Raw genomic sequence first — 22,387 nt, 5'->3', positions numbered from 1 at the left:
TTATGACAAGTTACAATGCTTTCTCTCTGAAAGCCTGAAGCGTAGTGTAGCTTCTTTTAGAGGATGAGATCTGCAACTCTGAAAATTCAGCTCTCAGAACAGGTTGAAAGGAGCTGACACATAAACATGAGAAAGCATCTCGAGAACAGTACCTGTTTATACTCTGCAATAATGGCTGTGGTTTTCTTAATCTCAGATTCTGCCTTCTCTAGCTGCTTCCTGAAGACTTCCTTCAGCTAGGAATTGAAGGAGAGAAGTTACGCAGTGCACTGAAAGACTTTCTCAAAATGCGTCACCAGATTGTTCTCCCAAAGTCTTTTTGTGTTTACAACAGTTATACAGCTTTTTCTTACCAAATTCCCGTTCTTCACACAAAAGTCTGATTTACTCAACGTACAAATATTTATTATATTCAGTCATAACCAAAAAGTCTGCACTGATACAGAGAATTCCCCTGCAGGGCAACTGTCTTTCTGAGTGTTAAATGGTGCTACAGTGTGGTCCAGAGAACACAGAACAAGAGCATTACTATTAAGTGGCTTGTACTGATTTTGGTTTTGTTTTTCTGCACGCTGTCACAGCAGGTATGGGCAGACAGATTATTGGTGTGTTTGGAGATGGAGCAGGGAGAAGAATCTCTCTGCACTATCACTCTCATCTCTGAAACAGGAGAAAAAACATCTGCTTTGGTCTGAGGCACTGCGTTAAAAACAGCTAACTCATTCCTCCGCCGTTCCAAGCCACGACATTCTGAAAGCACTTTCAGCAGGCAAAAGGCCTCCACTGCCTTGTTGGGAGCAACAGAGAACTCGGCAACCTCCGTTTTAGAGAAACACAAAGAATCACCGTTTGATTGTTGTAGTCGCTGTTGTCAAGTAGCAAAAATAAAAATCAGGGTATCGCTTTTGAAACATACTTTTGTGTGTCAGTATTCAGCACGTTAGATACGTAGGGTTAAAAAACTATGAATGAACATTTTGCAAACGAGTGTGAGGTCAGATCTAGTCAGCAAAATTCTCCCAACTCTGAACTCTGTTCTGCTGTTGGTTCCAGCTTCAGATGGAGCCTTCACAGCTGCAGCTCAGGGAACCTGCAGCTGGACCAGAATGGTCTCTTACACAGCAACAACTCCTCCAGCTCTTTGTTTAGGTAATTAAAAGGGGTCTGATCACGTCTCCTTCGATGCGATTGCTCACCACCAGTGAAAATTATTATTACAACAGAGGGAAAAGGATCAGGTACGGAAAACTGAACATTCAGATCTCAAGTAAAGGAAAACACTGAAAAATATACTTTTTTTTTTTTAAATAAATTTACCCTGGCATTGCACAATTTAATTGCAACTGCATTTTGAAGACAAAAATCTTTTCTGCAACTGTAATGCATTCATGCTTTTCCGCATACCTTTTTGCTTGCTAAATGGGAAAAGTTGGAGAACGTCTTACCTGAGCAGTTTCCTCTTCCTGCTTCCGCTTCTCTTCCTCAGTCTCCACTAGCTTCTGTTTGGTCAGGAGCAGTTCCTTGTTCAAAACATCCGCTTTGTCTTCAGCCTAAAATTAGAAACGCTGGTGAAAATCAGACGTTATCTGCGCCAACACAAACGTGCTGGTGTATACAGCTCAGAAATACTGCAGATTCAGGTTCTAGTGTTGCCTTTTCCTGCCCTCTGATGGCTCACCTGACCTGGTTTTTATATGAAATTGCCTTTCCACACAGCTGTTTTCTAAGTCATTTCATTGCGTTTCAACCACTGTGCAAAAGGACCTCTTTTGTTAAATGTTACCTATGCCCAGATGACAAGTACGCATAGATACCGTGTCCTCACACAATCCTAACACAAACAATGATGCATGGAGTGTTTTTGTTGGGAACAATATCAGTCTCAGTAAGGGCACCAGGATTTAGCTCCTGTGTAACTTCAGGTAACTCATTCCACTTTTGTATCTGTGAACAGGGAAACCAGATACTGCAGAAGACATTAGGTGCCTGCACTGTACCTTACAAAGGGTCCGGGTGAAGACCAGTATAAAAGAGACAAACAGGACCACCACATAAAATGGTTTATCAGTGCAAGTATTACCTGGAGAAACCTGATACTGTGTGTGGACTGGAGAATATGATTTTTTCCTTCCTTTGAAGAGCCAAGCTTCTGGTGAAACATCCTGGGAACACTTTGTTTTTGTAAGCACTATCCTCACGGATCACCAGGAGAGGAATGTATCTCTCAGTGTCTGGATATCTTCTGTTGACCTCCCCAGCTGGGAGACACACACAGCATCACACCGCTCCTTTCGTTCAGTAACTACGTGCTACAACAGGCAAGGGGTGGGGGCAAGTAACACTTAGTTTGCTGAAAATAACAGGAGGGGAAACGGCATTGTGGACAAGAAATAACAGTACAGAGCTTGTCTCCGAGTTGCAGTTTGCTTTTCTACCACTACCGGTAGTATTAGCTTATCTATCTGCCACAGTGTTAATTATTAATGAGGGCATTAGTGGCGATTTTGGGTAGTGGAAGCAGCAACACCAGGGCCATGCCTGAAGAGACAGATTGAGGATTCCTGCATTGCTTAGTGTGTATATGGCTGGATGGAAGAAAGGACAACAAGCAGTGAAAAGACAGAAAACTGATAAGACTGACATCTTAGAAGAAAAGAACTTGGGGATGACAAGGATATTTTTGATGAAAGACCTGTTTAAGATACGATTTGGAGGAACTACAAATCTTTCCTCCCGTCATGTGTTCACTCCAGGTTCTCCAAGCAGCTGCAGTGGTGTACGGTATCACCTGTCCTTGCAGATGTGTGCAGCAGCACAAAGCTTTACTTTCAGTGCCAGGGAGCTGAGGTGGGCTGCAGGAAAACTCCACGGAGCCACTCTCGTCTACAGAAAGACTGCTAAAGCGCAGCAGAGCAAAGAATGGGACTGGCAGAGATGTGTGCCTGGCAGCCTTGTCATGAGAGCTGAGAAAAAAGAAGCGTGGGCAGCAGCAGACCTAAAGCTGCTCCAGGTACAGCTATTCCAGGGGAAGACAGAGCACCTCAACACACTGCACATGGCCTTCACAGGAGATCGCCCACTCCATCGTGCAAAGAGCATCTCTGCCTGTGTTTGCTCACCGAGACAGCTCAGACTTCTGGAATCACATGGATCCAAATCAGCACAGCCTAACTGTCAAGGACCTGACTAAACAGGAATATGAATTGCACAACTGTGGTCAATGATGTTTACAATTCTGAGTTTCGATAAAGAAAGCAAAGTAACTATGGGAAATCAAATTGAGAAGCCCTCGAAGGAAAAGGTCCTCGCTGAGCAAGGGACTAATCACAAGGTGCGGTGGAGTACGGCCCTCCTGTGTTCAATACCATAAGAACAGCTGTTAAGGAATTTATCCATACTACATGAAACACTCCATACTACATGAAACACTCCAGAAAGAGGAGGGCTGAACGTGTAGTTTGCTGACAGTCAACTCCGAGATAAAGGGCTGTCGCCCTCCGCGTTCCAGTCCTCAAAGGAAACAAAAGCAGTTCTCAAAGGACACCCAGGAGCCCTTCTAATCTTTGGTGCCATGCCACTTCACTATCTCTGAATTTTGTTGGCTGTACTAAAATTGCTATGAAAAACAGATCCACGTAAGGTAGGAGACATTCTGCAAGGCAACTTCCCTTGACATTAGTCTTTCAAGGAGTACATGATACCTTTTCCAGTAAAGTTCATTCTTTGTTATCTGCCTAAAGGTTATGGCTTATGTTTTCTGAAACAATCCACAACAGAGAAGGTGCAGTCAGTGCTGTTAAGACACCACTGCGAATGCCTACAGTTGCATGCATGTGGAAAATAAAGACACAAATAATGCTTTCAGTGTCGCCTTCATGCTTTCACTTGAGCACACCAGAGGGCTCCTTGAACTGGTGCTGCCAAGCCTGAGCTGTGCCCCATCTCTGTTAGCATTACCTGGTCCAGGTCATTCCGTAAGGCAATTTTGCTTGTTACAAGCTCATGGGCAAGGTCATCGTTCTCCTGCTCCAGCCTCATGCTTGCTTCTTGGAGCCGGCGGTTCTCCCTCTGCAGAGAGAAAGGAACAACCAGAAAAGGAAGTTAATCCTTATCAATACTGAAGAGCAATAAGCGAGGCTATTGTGTGTGCAGAACACTGAGAAGGCAAGGGTGCACATTAAGACAGGACTGCTGCTCTGGGAAACAACAGTGAATTAAGCCAGCGGTGCAAATGCAGCGATTCCACTTACATCCCAATGGTTATGTTTGTGTCGCAGAAGCGACACGCTGATTGTAGGGTTTCTCTGGCAAAAGTAAACACAGTCCTCTCCACAAAAGCACTTGGTTTCTGCTCGCTTATCATCAAAAGAAATTAGGCAGATAAAATCCCACCCAGCAGCAGTGAACAGGGACCAGTCAAGAGATACTCATAATAATGTTTCCAATCAAAAGCAGAAAGCTGTCCTCTATTTTATAAAATTTTGTCTGCAGCAACCCATAAAAATAGTCCATTTTGTAGACGATGTGGTGCCAACCTCCCATCTTCTACGGGACCACTAAAGAACAGCATTTAGCAGGGAACTCCCTACAGCTCGTGTAATCTGTATCACCACGTGTGCACTTTCTCTGCAAGTTGCACCAGTGAGAACAGGCCACATTTCACAGGATACCTGGGGAGAAAAAGTGCCAGATGCAGAGGGGACCTCGCTCCCTGAGCACAGGCCCTGAACCTGCTCGGCAGGCGATGCACGGTGGAGAACTTGGAGACTGCAGGCCCTGGTCCTCCCCTGCACTCTGCTCCCTACCCGCTCCGCACAGGCACAAACTACTACGTAGACCACTAACTAGAGAAGGTAAGTACACTGGAGGAGAACGAACAGTAGTAATTTGTGGTTTTTAAAAATCAGTTTCAGCGACTGTTCTTCTAGGGCTGAGAGACAGAATCATATTCAAAAGATGTCTGTGGGTCAGTGGACTTCCAGGAGGCCACATCAAATACACATCTTCGTCTTTGGAAGAACACAGCCAGGTGAGACAGATAGAGGTGCCCTCCTCAAATGGACTTTAAGAGAGAAAAAAATGTGCTGGCCTTCAGTCACACAATAACTGAATCTTTCATACCAAACCAGACTGCAACGGGAATCTGTGCGCTATGGAAGCTCAAGCAAAAATACCAACTTCACGTGGAAACTCACAGGTGGAGGAACAACAGCGTAACATGCTGAGATTTCAAAAAGAACCTGTGCTCACTTGAAAGGTAAGTTATGTTCTCCAAGAAAAAACAGTAAAGGGAATATATACCAGCGCTTAAAACAGCAAAAAATTTCCAAGAGTTGTTAGTGAACGCCCTCCTACAAAATGTCATTTCTTTGCATAAGCACATTATTCACCTGTCTTCACTTCCTCCTGCTCGCCAGCTACGCTCAGATAGTTTTTTCTTTTGAAACTCACCACTGTCGAACTGCAGTTTTCATTTCTGTTGCAAGAAGACTTTGCATGCTTGTCTTACACAAAAGAGGACAACTACAGCTCTATGAGGATGCTAAAAAAGGTCTCTTCCGTGTGGGAGCTTCCTCTGTGGCAGGAAGCAGAACCTCCGCAAATACTCTCTCCTTAATGTGACCCTATTGTGCAACTAGACTATGCACTGCCCTGTACAGGAAAGTAAGTTAGTTTCCTTTCCAAAAGATCGTACTTTAAATAACTTCTTTTGTTACAGAAACTCTAAAGAAATACTTTTGTTTTAACACAGTTAAAATATCCACTGCTAAAAGACGCAGAACTTTGGGGATCTTTTTTATTTTAATTGCATTGTATTCTCTTTGAGACCATGAATTTTTAAAAGTAAAACCCTTCTGTACGGATAATATATACTTCAAAGTGTAAAACCAAATTGCTGTCTTGAACAATAATAATGTCTTATTTCTGTATTTTGTTTAGACCATCTTAGAAACACCGATTTTTACAGAAGCAGCTCTGCCAGTCAGCAGCTGTCAGAAAATGACTTGAGTCCACCTAAAAACTGGGACCAGATCAGGCCGGTATTGCTGCCAGGCAGGTGCTGCAGCACCAATACCTGCTCATAGGGATGTTGCTCAGAGAGAGAAATCAGCAAATTCTTAAGACTTCCACAAAACAACTCAGAGAGAAGTTTGCTTTAACATTTTTGCTATGCTTTTGCCAAAAGCTGCAGTGTCCGCAAAGCAAGCAGCACGGTGTGAAGTTCAGAGTTCCTGCTTTGCATTCGCAGACGAGTGGGTAAGCAAGCTCCGTGGTTGGAAATGCGCTATCCTCCTCTTAAACTACAGTTTGCATGGCACCTTGGTAGTAAGTTAAAGATCTCTTACCTTGGGCATCCAGTCAATAGCTAAGAGATGTTTTTAGCTCATTCACCACACTTTTAATTGGCAGCTGAAAGTCTCTTACAGGGCCACCTTTACTCTTCCTCCACACCGGGCAGTGTGTGCCATTAGATGGTTTCTCTTTCCCAGCTCCTCCCCCCAGATCTAGCAGTGAAAAAGTGCCTCCTTCCTCAGAAGGAAACTCTTAATCTGCTTAAGTCTAAATAAAACCTAACGTTACACGGTAAAGACAAAAAATAGCAAACAGTGCTTTTCATACGTAGCAAACTATTTTCAACAGCTCTGAAATATTTATGGGGTTTTACAAAAATACCATTCGCAATGGCGTAAGGTTCAACAGATGGAGCTGGTTCGTTACAGCAGGACTCGCATCACGGGCAGCATTTTGCAACCTGTTGTAAGCCAACTCGTCAGACCTGCTAGTTGTCCTCGGTGTAAACAGACAGCTTCCTGCCTTTTCTCTACGCACCGCTGACAATTTACTGACTATGACAACAATTTCCTTCTCTTTGGCATTGCTCTACAATCAGTAAAAGAAAAGATTCCTCTTTCCCAGATTCCTCCTTCCTGTTACAAAAGGCAGCTGGTGAACTCTGGTTCGCTTTTAAAAGGAGGATAACTGCATTTCCAAAAGAGACAAACACCGCTGATACATACAAACACAAATAAACTTACCTCCTGTAAAGTCACAGACCAAATACTGCTTTCAACCATTGATGTAAGGACAGTAAAAACAGGATATAAAATGATTTTTAATACCAACAAAGACAGTCAAAAAAAAAACCAACCCAAAAAGTTGCTGATTCTTCAGTGGGTTTTTGGTTCTGAGTTTTAAAGAGGATATACTCCAGCTTCCATCACACACTGGACGGAAAGACAGCAGCAAATTTGGAAGCAGTAGGCAAGCCTCAGCTCAGGATGGCTGAAAGGCTGAACTTCACCCTCTGCTCCCTTCCAGCCAGCACCAGGGAGCAATTCCTGACCAGCTCAGTGGTGGTGATGTGTCCTCTCTGTGCCGCCGCCGAGTCACAAACCTCGTTAAGCAACTCAGTGTCACACCTTCTGATGAGCAAACGCCCAAGCCCCAGATCTTTGGGCAGGACCAGATCCTCAATGGTGGAACGAAAACTCTGGCTCAAATTCACTGTTCTGGATGTGAGCAAACAGAAGCCTCGGTAAGCCCACCGGGACGGGCTCTTGATTGCAGAGCGGCTCTGAAGGAAAACCCTGCGAACCGCCATCTGGAAACCCAAAAGGCTTTCACAGCAAACTGTCCAGGAAAACCGCTCAGGGGAAACAACACGGAGGCTCCTGGGGGTGGTTTGTGTGGGTTTTTTTTGTTGACTCTGACTCAAGAAGCATTCCCCAAAGTGCCCCAGCACACTTTTTTTAAAACCCACAACCAACCAATGACCCACATCAAGAGTCATCTTCTGTTTTTCCTCACGGCGGTGACCATTCAGTTACCGTGACTCTGAATAAAAATGACCAGTGGATTAATTTTTGCTTCCACTTCAAACACACAAAAGGCTGTCACGTCCAAATGATGTATTTATTCAGGCAGACGACAACTCCGTTGCACAACAAGGTCCACAGAGGAAAAGGCGTTTCTACTCTCGGAACAGACCGGCGTGCTCAAGCAGGGTCTGCTTGCAAAACTCCAGCCCTTCTTTGTAGGGTTATATCCTCTGGATTTTAAACCAAGAAGTCTCAAGCTCAACTCTGGTAATTTCTCATCAAGTCACCCAAAACCCTGTTACATGAAGTGTTCTCAAACACAGGGAAAAAACCCCATAATATATAGAAAAATATCAATCTGAACCATATTGCTATTTTTTCTGCACATGCAACTCACTTTTCTTCCTGACTTCTATGGGCAATTTGTAATTTATTTTAACCAAAAGTCATGAAATTTGGCGACAAACAGCAACTTCGAACATATTTACTTTTGCACCTTTAAAAAAAAAAAAACTGACAAAAATGTCGAGTGATAATTTGTTATAAGCAATGGAAAATAAAGTGAAAAAGTGTCCATAAAAAATACACTTCCTAAATAATACTTGTAAATATAGACAGAAACAAACATCAAAAACAACTGGCGCTCTTTAATACTGTCCTTTTGGTAAGTCAAATCACAAGCAACATGAAAAATATGAGCTGGACAGGAGAGTTTGGGGCGGGTGGGATTGGAGGAGCACCCTGCCTTGACACACTCAGCTGGCCTCAGGCAGGAAGCATCTCCTTCCCGGCGTTTCCTACAAGGCTGCTCAGCCCCACCGTTCCCATGCTCGGGGACACCTCTAGGACTCGAGCGCTGGAGAGAAGAGGAAGGAGCACGCCATACCCTCACCCTGCCCTGGTTTGGTGCTAGTCCCCCCTGGATGTCAGACCTGCACTTGAGAGGCGCGTCAGGTCCCACGAGTGCCCTCTGTGCTGCTCACCAGCGCAGCGGGGACGGAGCAGGAGGAGGAGATGGCAGGGCAGATGGCTGCCATCGCAGCAGCTGCTCCCGCCCCAGCGCAGCACGTGGCCCATCTCCTACTCTCTCAACAGTCCTTCAAGCCGTGTCCACCGAGGGCCAGGTCACAGGCAGGTGTGACATCAAGACATCCTTCATCACTGCAACTCCGCAGTGCCGGTGTCTCTGTGGCCCTGGCAAATCTCTATTGACAATAAAAACTGTAACGCACTGCTAACAACAAAACCTCTACCAACTACAACTAAAAACTATTGATGGACTGAAAGCCTGCTCCCTTCTTGACCTGTAAGAGGAATATTCCGGAGGGATCTCCACTCCAGCGATCCCATCCAAGAAACATCCCTTTCCTGGGCAGTAAACCAAAACCTCCTTTTGTTCTGGGAAGAGAAACTGAAGAATGTCAACGCTGTAGGCCTGTAGAGCCCAGCCCACACGGAGAGCGCACGAGCCCAGAGGGAGCTCAGAGGCAGCGTGGACTTAGTCCCTTCCCAAACCAAGCCTGGCCGGGCAGAGCCAAGCACTGATGCTGCCAAAACGAAACGCATTTCTAAACACACGGGCTGTGCAGCCATCACTTGTGGGACAAGCAAAGTCAGCTCTGCGCGCTCTGCCTGCGCGGGCCCACACAGCTTGTGTTTCTTGCTGCCTTTTGGAAACCTCTTGAAACGTCGATTCCTCCCACCCTCAGCTTGACACACTCATAAAATCAAACAAGACAAGGAGCAGAGAGCACTTACAAGCATTTCTCCATGACACCCATCAGCTGAAGAACGCGTCTGAACTTTGAACTTAATGTGCAACTAACCAGTTAACGGGGACTCTCTCCAATCATCACAGCATCGCTCAGAGGATCAGACCCAATCCGGCTTAAGGAAAAGAAACCACACGGTGAGTTTCAAACGCTCAAGCCAAAACCCGGGCTGCCATCTTCAGCGACAGGGACTCACAGAGACAGAGGCCAGAGACTCACTTTCTGTATCCTCATTTGCAGCTCATGGATAATGTTCTTCACCATCCATCGTCCAAGATTAACCAGTTAATATGCCTCCACAAAGCTTTAAAGAAGCCTTATTTGTTTTCTAAGTATTATTTTAATTCCACAGGACTATAAGTGAACCACTGGAAAAATTCTTAGTCAGAAGTTAATCAGCAGCAAGCTGTGCTTTTTTCCTAAATAGGTCATACTGCTGGCTCTCGGCTGCTACAGCAGTCCCAGTTCTCACAAACAATAAAATCTACACCCTTTGACATCAAAAGAACTACACTCAAAACATAATTCTTCACAGGTAAATACTTCTTTTTTAAAAAAAGTCAGTTTTACTTTCTCTGTACCTGTAACTGGCTTGTCACATTTGTGAATTATGACATAGTCTTTCACTACAGATTTTCACACTGTGGTTTCCTGAACGTGGTGTGCTTTCCTTACATCCACAGACCACGTAAACCTGTTGCACCCTGTATGGTTATTTACTGCTCCACACTCCTGGCAGACTCCGTACCAACTGCAACGTCACTTAACGTATTAAGGCACAATGAAGAGCAGCAGGAAAACAGTACAGGTATATGTCAGCAATGTCAGTTCCCAGCTAAGCAGGGCAACGGGCAGTAAGGTGCTTCATCTCTGGCAGCTTCGCCTAAAGAAAACTGGATTTTTCAGAACAAGGTAAGCAGTAAATGGAACCTGAACACTAAGCGAAGTATACGCCTGGAGGCAGAGCCTCCATCACACAAAAATCGATGGCAACAGAATGTAGCAGTGACAACAGAAGCAAATACATTGGAAAGATAAGCAATGCTGATCCAAAATTAAAGAACTATTCTTTTTTGGTGAACTATCAAGCTATCATTTTAATAACTGAACCTTTATTTCTCTGTTGCTTTAAGGCAGGATATTTATTACTATTCATTCTATCGCAGTAGTACCATGGGACCCCAGGAGAGCTCCGGGTCCCACCGCACTAGGCACTGTATGAACGAAAAATGACTGAGGCTTGGTATAAACAGAGATGAATAACAAGGATCGTATCAGTCAAGGAAGAGTTCATCTTCCAAAAGTCTCTGTGGATGCCACTGCACACAGCTTGTGCTAGAACAATGTGTATTTTCTCCTTTCTGTGTCTGTAGCTGAGAATCACCCTTTGTTTCTGCGTCTCATGAAGATCTCCATTAAAAGTGCAACAGCAGGAGAGTTACCTACAAACATATAAACTGAAAGAAGAAAAATATTATATGTGGCTACTTGCAGATGCTTTGCGAGTTACAAATTGTGATTGAAATATTCCTGAAAAAAACGCTACGCCCAAGTGTTCAAAGTGCTTGTTCAAGAAAGGGGATGAGTTTTACCTGCCACTTAACTTCCCTACGCTCCGCATCGGCGCGTCCCAGGGAGGTGAGCACGGTACACGCACCTCTGCTTAACGCTGGACCCGCGCCACTCCCCGTGGGATTCAGCCAACGAAACAGGGTCCCATATAGCATCTCCCGTACCTTGTATCTGTCCATGGGATCTTCCTGCTGCAGCTGACTCTCTCGCATTGTTTGGTACTCTCTCTCATATTTCTTCAGCTTTTTTGTTGGTACCTGTGGAATAGATTTGGAAAACATGGATATAAAGATTAGAGGAACAGCGGAAAGGCTGTCTGAAAGCTCTCCTTGCAAACAGGAAGCCAAGGAAGTGCTGGAAAGCTGCTGCTGAATAAAGTCGCTCCCCATTGCCCTCTCTTCTCTACTCTGCAAACCACGTCAAACACTTACCAATACAGTTCACCTCGACAGAAATCTCTCTGTGTGTATTGTTGTTAATTATTCAAATATTTAAAGGAAAACAAGAGTGAAGTAGAGACATTTTAATACGAGTAACAGGGAGGAAAAAAGCGTCAACAACAGGAGTGAGAGAACAGGGAAGAGGAAAACATGCTTTGATAGGTATGATTCACCAAAACAATGTCTTAGCAAGAAAATGGTTAAAAGTGAGATTAGAAGAAAGAAGCGTTCATATGAAAGGGCTGGAAAAGTCCCTGCGGGAGATCCGAGTGTTGGGTTTTATTGCTGAAAAGAGTATTAATGTCTAAATTACAGCTTGTGACCGATTCCCTCATGCAGTCTGGCATCAGACTGCTCCGAGGCAGAGGTGGAGACGCTGCCGTGCTCGCTCCCAGCCACAGCAGGGAAACCAGGAGGCGACTGCACAGAAACCACAAGCAAATTCCGTAAACAACCATGCAGAAAGGTCAAGCCCCAGACAGTTGGATTTCTGGGAAACCACAGCTTCAACTTAAAACAAGGTACACAAAGAATACCTGTGGCTTTTTAAACAAAGCATGGAGATCCTCTGCTTTACTTTCACCTTTACATTGGGTACACTGTGCTACATGAGCGATCCCATCTCCCTCTGGAGACCTCCGATAGCGTTATTCTGTCCCCACCGTACAACAAGCAGCAGCCACCCCTGCCAAGTGCCGGAGAGATCCCCAACACCAGGCACCATCGTGACTGGTAAACACGCGCTTTTCCTGGATCTGTTGTGTATGTATCTGTTCCTCTTGCCTATATTGATCGCGCCCAGCTGACTCCTGCTGTGAGGACATGCCACCGTCACCTTGCCTCAGGGCATGAAATTACTGCCAATGAGCGCAGATACGTGTTTACACGTAGTTTTGGTGTTGTTTTCCCGTTGCTGGTTTTCAGCCCAATGCCTCCCTCCCTCTGCAGCACAGGAAGGGACCCAGAAGCGCTCAGTGCTGCTGCACAGGCCGCGGGGAGGCACAGGTAGAAGACCTGAAACGTGATCTGCAGGGAGCACTACTAAAGCAGCACTAATGCCCACAATTACTGACGGAATCTTGAACCAACCTCTCTAAAGAAAGCAAAGAGAAAAGGGTAAATGTAAAAACATGAAGCACTTTGGACAAACTTCTCTTCGGTGACTCTTAATTAATGAAAATGATTAAATCAGAGGTGCTTTTTTATGTTTCAGCTGAGCAATATTCAATATGCAAACCCAGCCTGTTTTGTCTGAGCTGCAAATTGAAACTGTTGAGGCTACTTAAGATTCAAGAATAAGAAATCATTTCGAAGTAGTACTCTAAGTGAAGCAAAGCCATCACACATCCAAAGCCTGAGCTATTCCCTGCTTCCACGACGCTTACTGGGATCTTACTCGGAGAACCAGGTCAAGGATCCCAGGCTGGGATGTTACGAGGACACCCTCCAAACCCAATTCTCCCATGCTGTTGTGGAGTTTGTGCTCCAATACACAACCAGTAGAAAATAAAAATGAGGGAGACACTGTGGCACAGTATGGCAGAAAGGTGCAACGCAGGTGTAACTTAGAAGATGATCTGTTCAACCAAAGATTGTCCTCATTCTCGATGCTTTTCATTAAAGCCTTTAAAGTAGATATAAGAACTAAGTCTTAGTACACAGACAGAGAGACAAGTCTCCCATCCACGCAGCCCCACAAATATTTCAGTAAGAATCCCACTGTCTGAAGGAACAGATGTAAGATAGATACATTTTTGTGTAAGTAGGGAGCAAAGAGTGGAAAGTGAAGGTACAAATTGCACAGTCACAACCCTTTTCCCCCCAGCAGTTCCCCCATGCACAGGGGAACCCCCATGTTTACACAGGCAGTGTTGGCGACCGCCTCCACTGACCACCGCAGCGACCCACCGACGGCTTCACCTTTACCTGCAGCAGCAGCAGCCCCTTTTCCATTCAACCATGAGATTTGTTTCGATTACTTGTGAACTTAAATCGTAGTTCGCTCTAATCCAGAGGATACAGGCAAAACACAGCACGAAGGTAATGATCTGAGTAAGTAACTCTTAGGGAGAGAGCAAATGGGATCTAAAGCACCGCTGTGACCCGAACGCCTACGCTGAGCACTGCGTCCCAGCTGTGCCTCACCAGGCTGAAGAGATGACTGCTGCTTCTTGGTACCACCACCTCACTCCCAGCAGCCTGCAGCTCTCCTTGCTTGTTTTTTAAATGTTAATTTTTTCAGCTGCCTAACAGCAGCCTTGTTTCACCTTGTACTCCCACCCAAGACGAGGCAGAATTTAACTTGCACAGAGTCTATTTGGCACTTAACCATCTGCCTCAACACCACCAGAAACGGTCACATCAAAAACCGTATGATGAGCAGGGGAGAACGAGAGTCAGCTGCTTCGTTTAACTCTGCTCTCCACCACCTTCACAGTCCCTGTTTCCACTCGCTGGCAATTCACAACCATTTTTGAATGCCTGGTAACTTCCCACCAACTGCCCTTACCTATATGTTCTCCTTGACTTTCTGAGATGTTAATTCATAGCTGTGAGTAGGACCACGAGTAGGTCCTCTGCGGCTGTACAAGGGATAAGGTCCCTCTTTCACCCCTACAGGAGCTATCTGTGGATGCTGTGGCCGTGGCCAGGGATAAGGGGCACGCCTGTTATGCTCTCCTGCCAGCAGTCAGCGTGGCAACACTGTCTTTCCAATGTTAACAGTAAGTAATACCTGGAACAGGGATCAAATCACAGCAGGTGTAAGCACAGGGTGTAAGGGAGTACATTGCTCGCTGAAAGAATACCGTGATTTACGCGTGTTAGTATCTATTTATGCCACAGCCTTGTCTGAATTGGAAAGTAGTACTTAAATACAGTGGGAGTCTATCTTAAGCAGTTGGGAGGGGGGAAATTCCTATTAGAAAACCAATCCATACTAATCCACTTATCCCATAAAATAGAAACTCGAGCAGGTATGCTTAATAACTTTGGCAGGGTCATTGCTTCACTGTTATTGTCTATTCAGCCACATTACTCAAAGGAGTTTGATAATTTATTACAGCACTTTCTTCTGGGTATACACTGATAAACGAAAAATAATAATAAAAATTTAAAAGCCCATTTCCATATTCCCCAATTTAATTCCCTGAAACAGTTTGTGAATTCAACAAGGGACCTCTCTGTAAGCCCTTTCATAAGTGAGTGCATAGTGCTAGCTATGCTTCAGTCTTCATGGATTGCTCCTGAACAAAGTGTGCTCATAAATTTTCCATAAAAGCTTCTGCAATATTGATTTCTTCTTTCTTTAGCACCACGGGGTATATTGGCTAGAACTGATGGTTATCAAATTTAGGAGACTCTTATGGTTTATAAACATGGCTCATCTGTTTATCTCAGTATCTTATCTCCATGACTCGTTTCATTTTATTGTGTGCAAGTATAAAATCATGTCACAACGAGTCGTATGTAGAGGAAGAGCCATGCAGAGCATCTTAATAAAACATCCACGCAGAAGAACTGAAAAGCAAAACCTCTGTGCACTGAACGCTCGAAGGACTCACCACAGCAAGGTGATACGTGGCAGGCGAGAAACAAAAATACTTTGTTTTTAGCTGCCCCCTGTTTGGACAGGGCTGGAAAGATCTGCTTCACCTTCTCTGGCAACCCTGCGTGCCGGCAGCGTGCCGAGCATCGGCATCTGCTCGGCTCCAGGAGACCTTTCCTTCATTCCACAATTTCTTTAGCTGTTTACAGACAGTTCAGCCTGACCTTGCTGGATTAATAAATCACACATCTATGACTCCTTCCTCCAAAATGTTTTATTGCTCTAATGAAGCACGAGCACTCAGAGGATGTAGTTATCATCATGTTCATTTGACAGCCAAGGAAATGGAAGCAGAGATGTAAAGTGATTTCCTGAACATATTGAAGACAACCAGAGCCTGATCCAGACAGAAAAATCCTGTTACCTGATTTATAATTTCCAGTGCTGCCACAATGCCAGACTGAGCAAAGCGTCTCTTTTCCAGATTCCCATCTTTTCTCTACCTAGCACTGCATAAACACTCCACAAATATATTGTCCCGTCACACTAACAATGTAACCAATCAGATTGCAGGAAGGAGATGTGCCCTGAAATTCCTTGGAAACGTGCATTGTGTTGGAGAGATCGTCCGCTTAATGCGCGCCCATCTGAACGCCTGCTGCAGAACTGTATCTCTCTCTACTTCACGTCCAGGAAAAAGAACCGACAGAAACGCTCCTTTTCTATCAGCAAAGCAGCTTGCTCCACACCAGCACACGTAAGGAGCCCTTCCTTGCAGGAGGAGAGTTTTCTTCCTTCTGCAAGTCACCCCATTGCCAGCTCTGGAGGTGTAAGACCTCCTGAAGAGAGTCTCCAGGATAACACAAATCCAATCTGAAAGCTCACTGGAGGCAAAGGAAACCAGCTTTGCTGTGAATTTTTATTTTTATTTATTTCTTCCACATCAGTCCATTATCAAAATATCTCAGTTGCAACTGAGACAACCTACAGGAAGTTATAAAAAGAAGGGAAAGGCAGGTTGCAAAATTTACGGAGTACCTGCACAATTTACTGTGATTCGAAACAGCAGCAGCCAGGCAGCGATGCTGGATGATCTCCAGCACCAGATCCTTTTGTCAGATTTTAATCTCTACCATGTGTTTCCATTCAGCTGAACCTGCTGAACTTGGCAAAACACGTTATCCTTCCATAGCCCTGCTGTTTAAGGATCTGCTTAGTTAGGCTCAGTGAGCAATACAGTTCACTACGTTGAAAGAGTAAGCTGAGACTGAGACACATTCAATAAGCCTCGTTGTGCAGCAATCCAGCCGCAACACCGGAGAGGAGAATGAAATTCCAATTCCTGGAATTCACTGTAGCTCTAAACACCGGCGTGTACTTCTGCACTCAGCACAGCGCTTGTGTTTGAGAGGTACATTTATCAACCGCAGGGGAGTCTGCATCTAAAAAAAAAAGGCTCAAGCAAAGGGTGTTCCGCCTCGTGGCAGAGATTTCTTCAAAAAGCTCCTTTTCAGATCCCCAAATTGGTTTTCTGCATCCAAAAATTCATTTTCACTTCGAGATATGAAGGCCTTATTATCCACTTCATCTCTATTTGTTTTAGCAAAAAGAGAGACACCTGGAGTGGCTTAAAAGCAGTGCTTGGAAATGGCTGATGGTTTCACACGCTCACAGCTGACGTCTAGCAGCTCGCCCGGACAAAGCGTGCTTCCTCTCGCGTACGGATAAGGGCTTTAGCATCCTGACGTGCACCGTGAAAGGCAACAGCTATATCCGCCTTGTCAGCACGCGCCCATCATGCACTCACGTTGGCTCTGGTTAACGGGAGCACTGTGGTGAAGGACACCAATATCTGAAACATTCTAGATGGCAAATATCTGTGCCCAGGTCATTTTTATTACCTGGCATAACTCAAAGGATGCCTGAACGAGGAGATGCCTGCTACAAAAGGCCATATAGGCTCAGTGAAACTGCCCCTACATGCCAAGGCCACAGACTGGGATCAGGTAACCAGGGAACCAACACTCTGACCAGCCACCTGGGACAGGGCCCTGCTCTGGGGAACACCAGTCCTATGAACAGCAGCAGTTTTTCCACCGCAGAATTTATTCATTGGTTCGTACCTCATAGCATAACAGTTCCAAGTGATTGTGTGTCACAAACATAGACATTTTGGTACTAAAGGTTTTATACGTCTCCTTGGTGACTACGCAAAACCCAGCCCTCAGCTCCCCCCATTTAGAGGTACGTCGTTCATTTTGATTTGGATCTAACCTGTGCCCACAACAATTTTAGAGCTTTGGTTGTAATTCTCGGCACATCACAGCAACAGAAGGGAAGGGCTAGCAGGAAGACACGTGCAGTTTTCACCACCATCCCTGTGACAACAGAATCAGAAATTAGGAAGAAGTTCCCAGTGACTTTCTTGCATCTCTTAGCAAAGACACAACCTCTCCTACCTACACTGTGTTCGGGTTCGCTTTCCAACCTTGTCTATCCTGAAACTAGCACAGCTATCCTGAAACTCGCACAATCGCACTTATGGAAAATCGCCGGCACATGGCGAGCAACTGATCAGTAGCCAGGTCCAAAATAGTGGTGTTGTCAAGGCTGTAAAACCTGTCCCGTTGAACAGATTGAGTCCCCAGAGCCCACAGCCTTCAGCTCCTAAACCCCGGGCTGAACACGTCTTCCGAAACCGCCACGAGATAGTGAAACCGGCCGTCTGACAGACTGGATCCCCACTCTGCTGAGTTATCAAGCCACGTCTTGTCTCCTGTCACATTCCACGCTCAGCACAAGATGAAAACCACGACACCACTTCCTGAGATGGAGGATGGGCAGTAGATGACGACTCGGAACCACATGCCCAGGTAAGCTCTGCTCACCAGGACAGAGCCTTGCGGTATTCTTTGAACACACATTCTATGTGTTCATGTTATTTCAGACCAATTCTGTGTCATGTACCAAGAAAACTGTAATGCTGTCACACTTGCAAATTTGCATCTTTAAAATCACTGTCAGGCTTCTCTGATGTGCGGGGTGAGGTCATCGATGCTAAACCACTTTCATTACTTTTCTAAATATTTCAAACTCACAAGTTACTAATAGCAATTACTTTTTAGTGCATTAATTACTCCGCTAGCAGAAAATACATACCTTTCCTATATTAAAGCTGAAGCATTACACGCTTACATTCAGGGCTCCACATTCCCTTCTGTTCCATCAAACACTTTTATCTGTATTTCAGCCACTAACACAACTTCTACCACATCTTCTCAAAAGCCCAAGAGCATCTTAAGCACTGACAAAAGCAAGAAGTTTGTGTCAGGCAGGAGGAGCTGAAGGGGGAAGATGAAATGGGGCCGTGGTGCCAACTTCAGCCAGAAGGCCAAGCTGCTGCTGCCACTGAAGAGAGAGCCCTACAAAAGAAAGGGCTCCTACAAAGGGAAAACACCCACTTTTTGTGGAAAAGGAAGCCAGGTAGCACTATCAGCAGCAACATCTCACTCCCACTATTTTCACCCTCCGGTACCAACAGCTGCAAAGAAGCAGCAAGCCCAGTTTTCTTTCTGAGCTCTTTGCCTCATTCCTCTTGCCATGGAAAGGAGACCCTCAGTTTTGGGATACCAGAATTCGGTGTTGCCTGACCTGCTATGGAAATTCAACCTGAGTGTGGACAATCTCTGTGCACTTGTTCTTCCCTACGCACTTGGCTTCTGTGATCTCCAGGGTAAAGGACAAACAAACTCCACGACGGCTGAACTTGGGACGACTGTCGTGACCTTGCAGCAAGACTACAATGCTTTGCACGTACAGCGAGCTTTGTCTTGGCATAGCTGAGATGCTACTCTGGAATCAAACCCTTGGGATTTTTCTTAGCACAAAAGACAAGTCTACAGCTTTGAAACGTCAGCGACCAGCGTAACCAGCACTCCAGTCAACGTCGGATTTATTTTTTGGGGAGTTCATGTAACACAGCCAGAAGGAAGCAGTAAAGAAAAAACGTGCATGTTGAATGGTGGTTGCCAGCACAAACTAAACAAGATAAAACCCACTGAAATACATTTCCCAACCTTGGCAGTGAATTTATGCCAAATTCTTCCGCGAACTGGGTTCAAAAAGAATAAAAATTGTTGTGGACAATGGAGATGGAATATTTGTAGCTAACACATTCACCTACACAAACTTTCTAAATCCATCTTCTAGTAATTAAGAAATTAGGCTTCTATAAAGAGATTAACTGCCTTTTCATCTAGTTTTAGCGCTCCTTTTAAAGTCGAGGAACACACTGATCACGGAGCCACGGAGAGAACACTGATAAATACACACACTTTGCATTTGCTGCGACTACACACACAGCTTTTGGGTTTGTACTTGACTTTACTAAGGTGCAATGCATCATATATAGTGGCAATCTACAGGAAAAGAACCGAGGTAAGAAAGCTGAAGGTTTAGAATTCAGGAGCTTCCAATCTTTCATGGGACCCACTTCACTTTCCCATCTTAACATGACGACTACTGTATCTAACAGATTTGAAGTGGCTGTATCAGTCTTACCTGACCTACCTCACCAGTGGGGAGAGAAATAAGTTAAACGCTGTTTTATTCTAATTTAACCATTTCTGAAATATGGCCTTACCCAGTAACTCATCACCTGCTCTTCTTCAATTGCAAAGACTCATGCTGACTCTCAACATGTTCGAAATCATTAAAATCAAACACCCAATGAACCAATACTGTCTAGAAACTTATTTCAAATTTCTTCTCCCAAATGGGCTTGTAACAACGACAGAAACAGAAGCAGAGTTTCTCAAGCACCCAGAAAAACTTGTGTCGCTTTTCCTGGAATTCTTTTTAAGAAGATAATGAGGAAGCTCCAAAATACTGAAATGTCATGCTTTTGAATCTTTAATCTCAAAGATTCTGTCCTTATTGATAAAATGTCTATTTGAGACATTGCTTAAAGAATTCCCTCTTGATCCAATGACAACAAAAGGGCAGCAAGAAATGTTATTAAACATGAAGAAAGGAGAAAATCAATGGAAAATAATATAGGTAATTAATTAGGGACAAATAAAACAATAAACACAGAAGAAAACTAAGTTTAAAGTCTTTCTTGAGTTTCCTTAGACTGCACTTGATCTCAGCATACTGAAAACAAGAGGATTCCTAAGTGTTGTTCATATCCATTAACACTTAAGAGTTCGAAAATAATTATGATTCAGAGGAGTCCGAACTGTCCAGAACACAGCTCTGCTCTGTTGGAAGCTGGGCTGCAGGTTTTTACGCAGAGCCCAAGTACTGACAGAACAAGCAGACGAGATCTCTGGTCCACCGATGTTCATTTTTAGTAAATCCTTGAACGCAGCAGAGATCCACTTAGACTAGGAGAAAATTCTGCATTACCAATATTTAAGCACAAATCAAACCACCTGGATGACTTTGGTTGGTTAGCTGAAATCCAGAAACCCCCACACGCTCTGCAGAGCTGATAAGGATCCAGCGATAACTGGAGTAGGAACGTAACTGGTTCCACACCAATGTGACCTTATAAACTGTAGGTCCCATTTTGTTATTTATCTACGGGTTTGCCTGATAAAAGTAGTCTTACTGTTGTAACAGTCTTCTCTAGCACTGGATTCACTACCACATGACGGATTTACTTTAAAAAAAACAAAACCCCAGAAGAGTATCCGATAGCCATAAAGCACGAATTAAAAAGCTTAGGAAATGGGTCAAAAAGCCATTGTCAAAGGGAATCATTATTCAATGACATTTTTCATCTTTGGTTAATGACATCTTAAAGGGTGTCTTCTGGGACTCATAAAAGACCCAGCACTATCAAACATCACATCAGTGGCTGGAACTGAAAAATACAGTCTCGTTAATAAAATTTGCAGACGACGCACGGATAGAAAGCGCAGTGAAGAACAAGAACGACCAGAAAATTGCACGTGTAATTTGAATTCCTGGAAACAGCCACACCACTGTGCCAACTCCAGACCAAACGTACGCCGGGCTTAACTACAGCACGGAGCAGCAGACCTCCAGCTGGGGCTGAATCCCATGAAGAGATGGGATCAGTCCTGAGACAGCACCATTTGGACTTTTCCAAAAGCGTGGAAATTTTTCTTCTTTCTGGGAAGAAGGAGGGGTGGGGGAATGGGAAGCACATGCTGTGAAAGCAGTCTGCCACCGGCTGGGCAGCACCTCGCTCTTCCTCCACTGCCCTCTCCCTCCCACCTCACTGCTCGACGGCAAGCTGTGCAAAATGATCCTTCAAAAATATGCTAATTTAATTGTATTTTTTATTTTTAAATTGTAACAGTACCATCCATAACAGCCCCACAACTAGCTGCATCGGCACCGCTCAGAAGACCTTGAGGTATGGATTGGGAACAAAGCGGTGTAGGAGGAAGGGCAGGGAATAACTGAGCACCTTTGCAGCAGAGAAATGGAACTGCCGTCAGTCAGGCTGCGGCAGAAAGGCTAATGGCGGTTTTGGGAGGCACAAGGATGGGGAAAAGCAAGATGACTAGGGAAGTTTTAGCCTTGGATCGATACGGAGACCAATACTAGAGTACTGCATCTCATCCTGGGAGATGTCAACAGGGAAAAAAAAAAAACAACAAACAGAAGAGGACACAGAGCCGAGCCACTGAGCTGCTTTGTGCGGGTGTAAACACCCCGCAGCAGGAGGGTTGAGAGCTTGAGCTCCTCAGTTTGTACAAGAGAGCACAGACCACTGAGTTGGTCACAGCATGCAGGCACCTCCATAGGGATAAAATAAGCAGTGGTACTCCATACTCAGGCACAAAAACACATGCCAGACCCAAGGTGGGAAGCTGAAACCAGAATGAATCGAAATGAGAAGTTAGAAGTATATTTTGAACAATGAGCGATTAACAGATTACCATCACACTCAAATGAGAGTGAGATGCTTTTAATAGAGTTTGAATTTCCATAAAATGCTACTGGAACGAAGTTGGATGAAAGAGATGAAGCTTAGATACTTGAAAGATGAAGATCTGCCTAGCCTTAACCTCTGTCCATCAGTGGGCAGGACCAACCACCTCTCTCATTTCCACGCAACTGAACCTCGATGCCAAACACGGGCTACGCAGCGACACGGGCAGACACAGTTTGCACCACGGAGCACTTCACAGAGACGGGAAAACCACTGGACTGATGTGCACTGACGCAACACCAACGAGCAGGGCTGGGTGCAACCCA

At 44.8% G+C, this 22,387-nt stretch overlaps 1 protein-coding gene across 14 annotated transcripts in view; it reads right to left on the bottom strand.

Annotated features, from left to right (window-relative positions):
* Positions 1-22,387, bottom strand: part of RABGAP1L (RAB GTPase activating protein 1 like) — a 262,481-nt gene that overhangs the window by 3,957 nt on the left and 236,137 nt on the right. For 13 of the 14 annotated variants that reach the window (XM_086617889.1, XM_086617893.1, XM_086617891.1 and 10 more), the window contains 4 exons: positions 11,329-11,421; positions 3,958-4,068; positions 1,446-1,550; positions 153-236 (listed from right to left, as the gene is read on the bottom strand). In XM_086617889.1, coding sequence (XP_086474015.1) covers positions 153-236; positions 1,446-1,550; positions 3,958-4,068; positions 11,329-11,421 — 393 coding nt within the window. The remainder of the gene's footprint in view (positions 1-152; positions 237-1,445; positions 1,551-3,957; positions 4,069-11,328; positions 11,422-22,387) is intronic. The other variant, XM_086617904.1, reaches the window with a different exon arrangement.

This window comes from Tauraco erythrolophus, chromosome 10, assembly GCF_009769465.1.
Source record: "Tauraco erythrolophus isolate bTauEry1 chromosome 10, bTauEry1.pri, whole genome shotgun sequence".
In the NCBI taxonomy this organism is placed as follows: domain Eukaryota; kingdom Metazoa; phylum Chordata; class Aves; order Musophagiformes; family Musophagidae; genus Tauraco; species Tauraco erythrolophus.
Note: the sequence above shows the minus strand (reverse complement) of the source record. Positions and strands in the feature narration are given on the sequence as shown.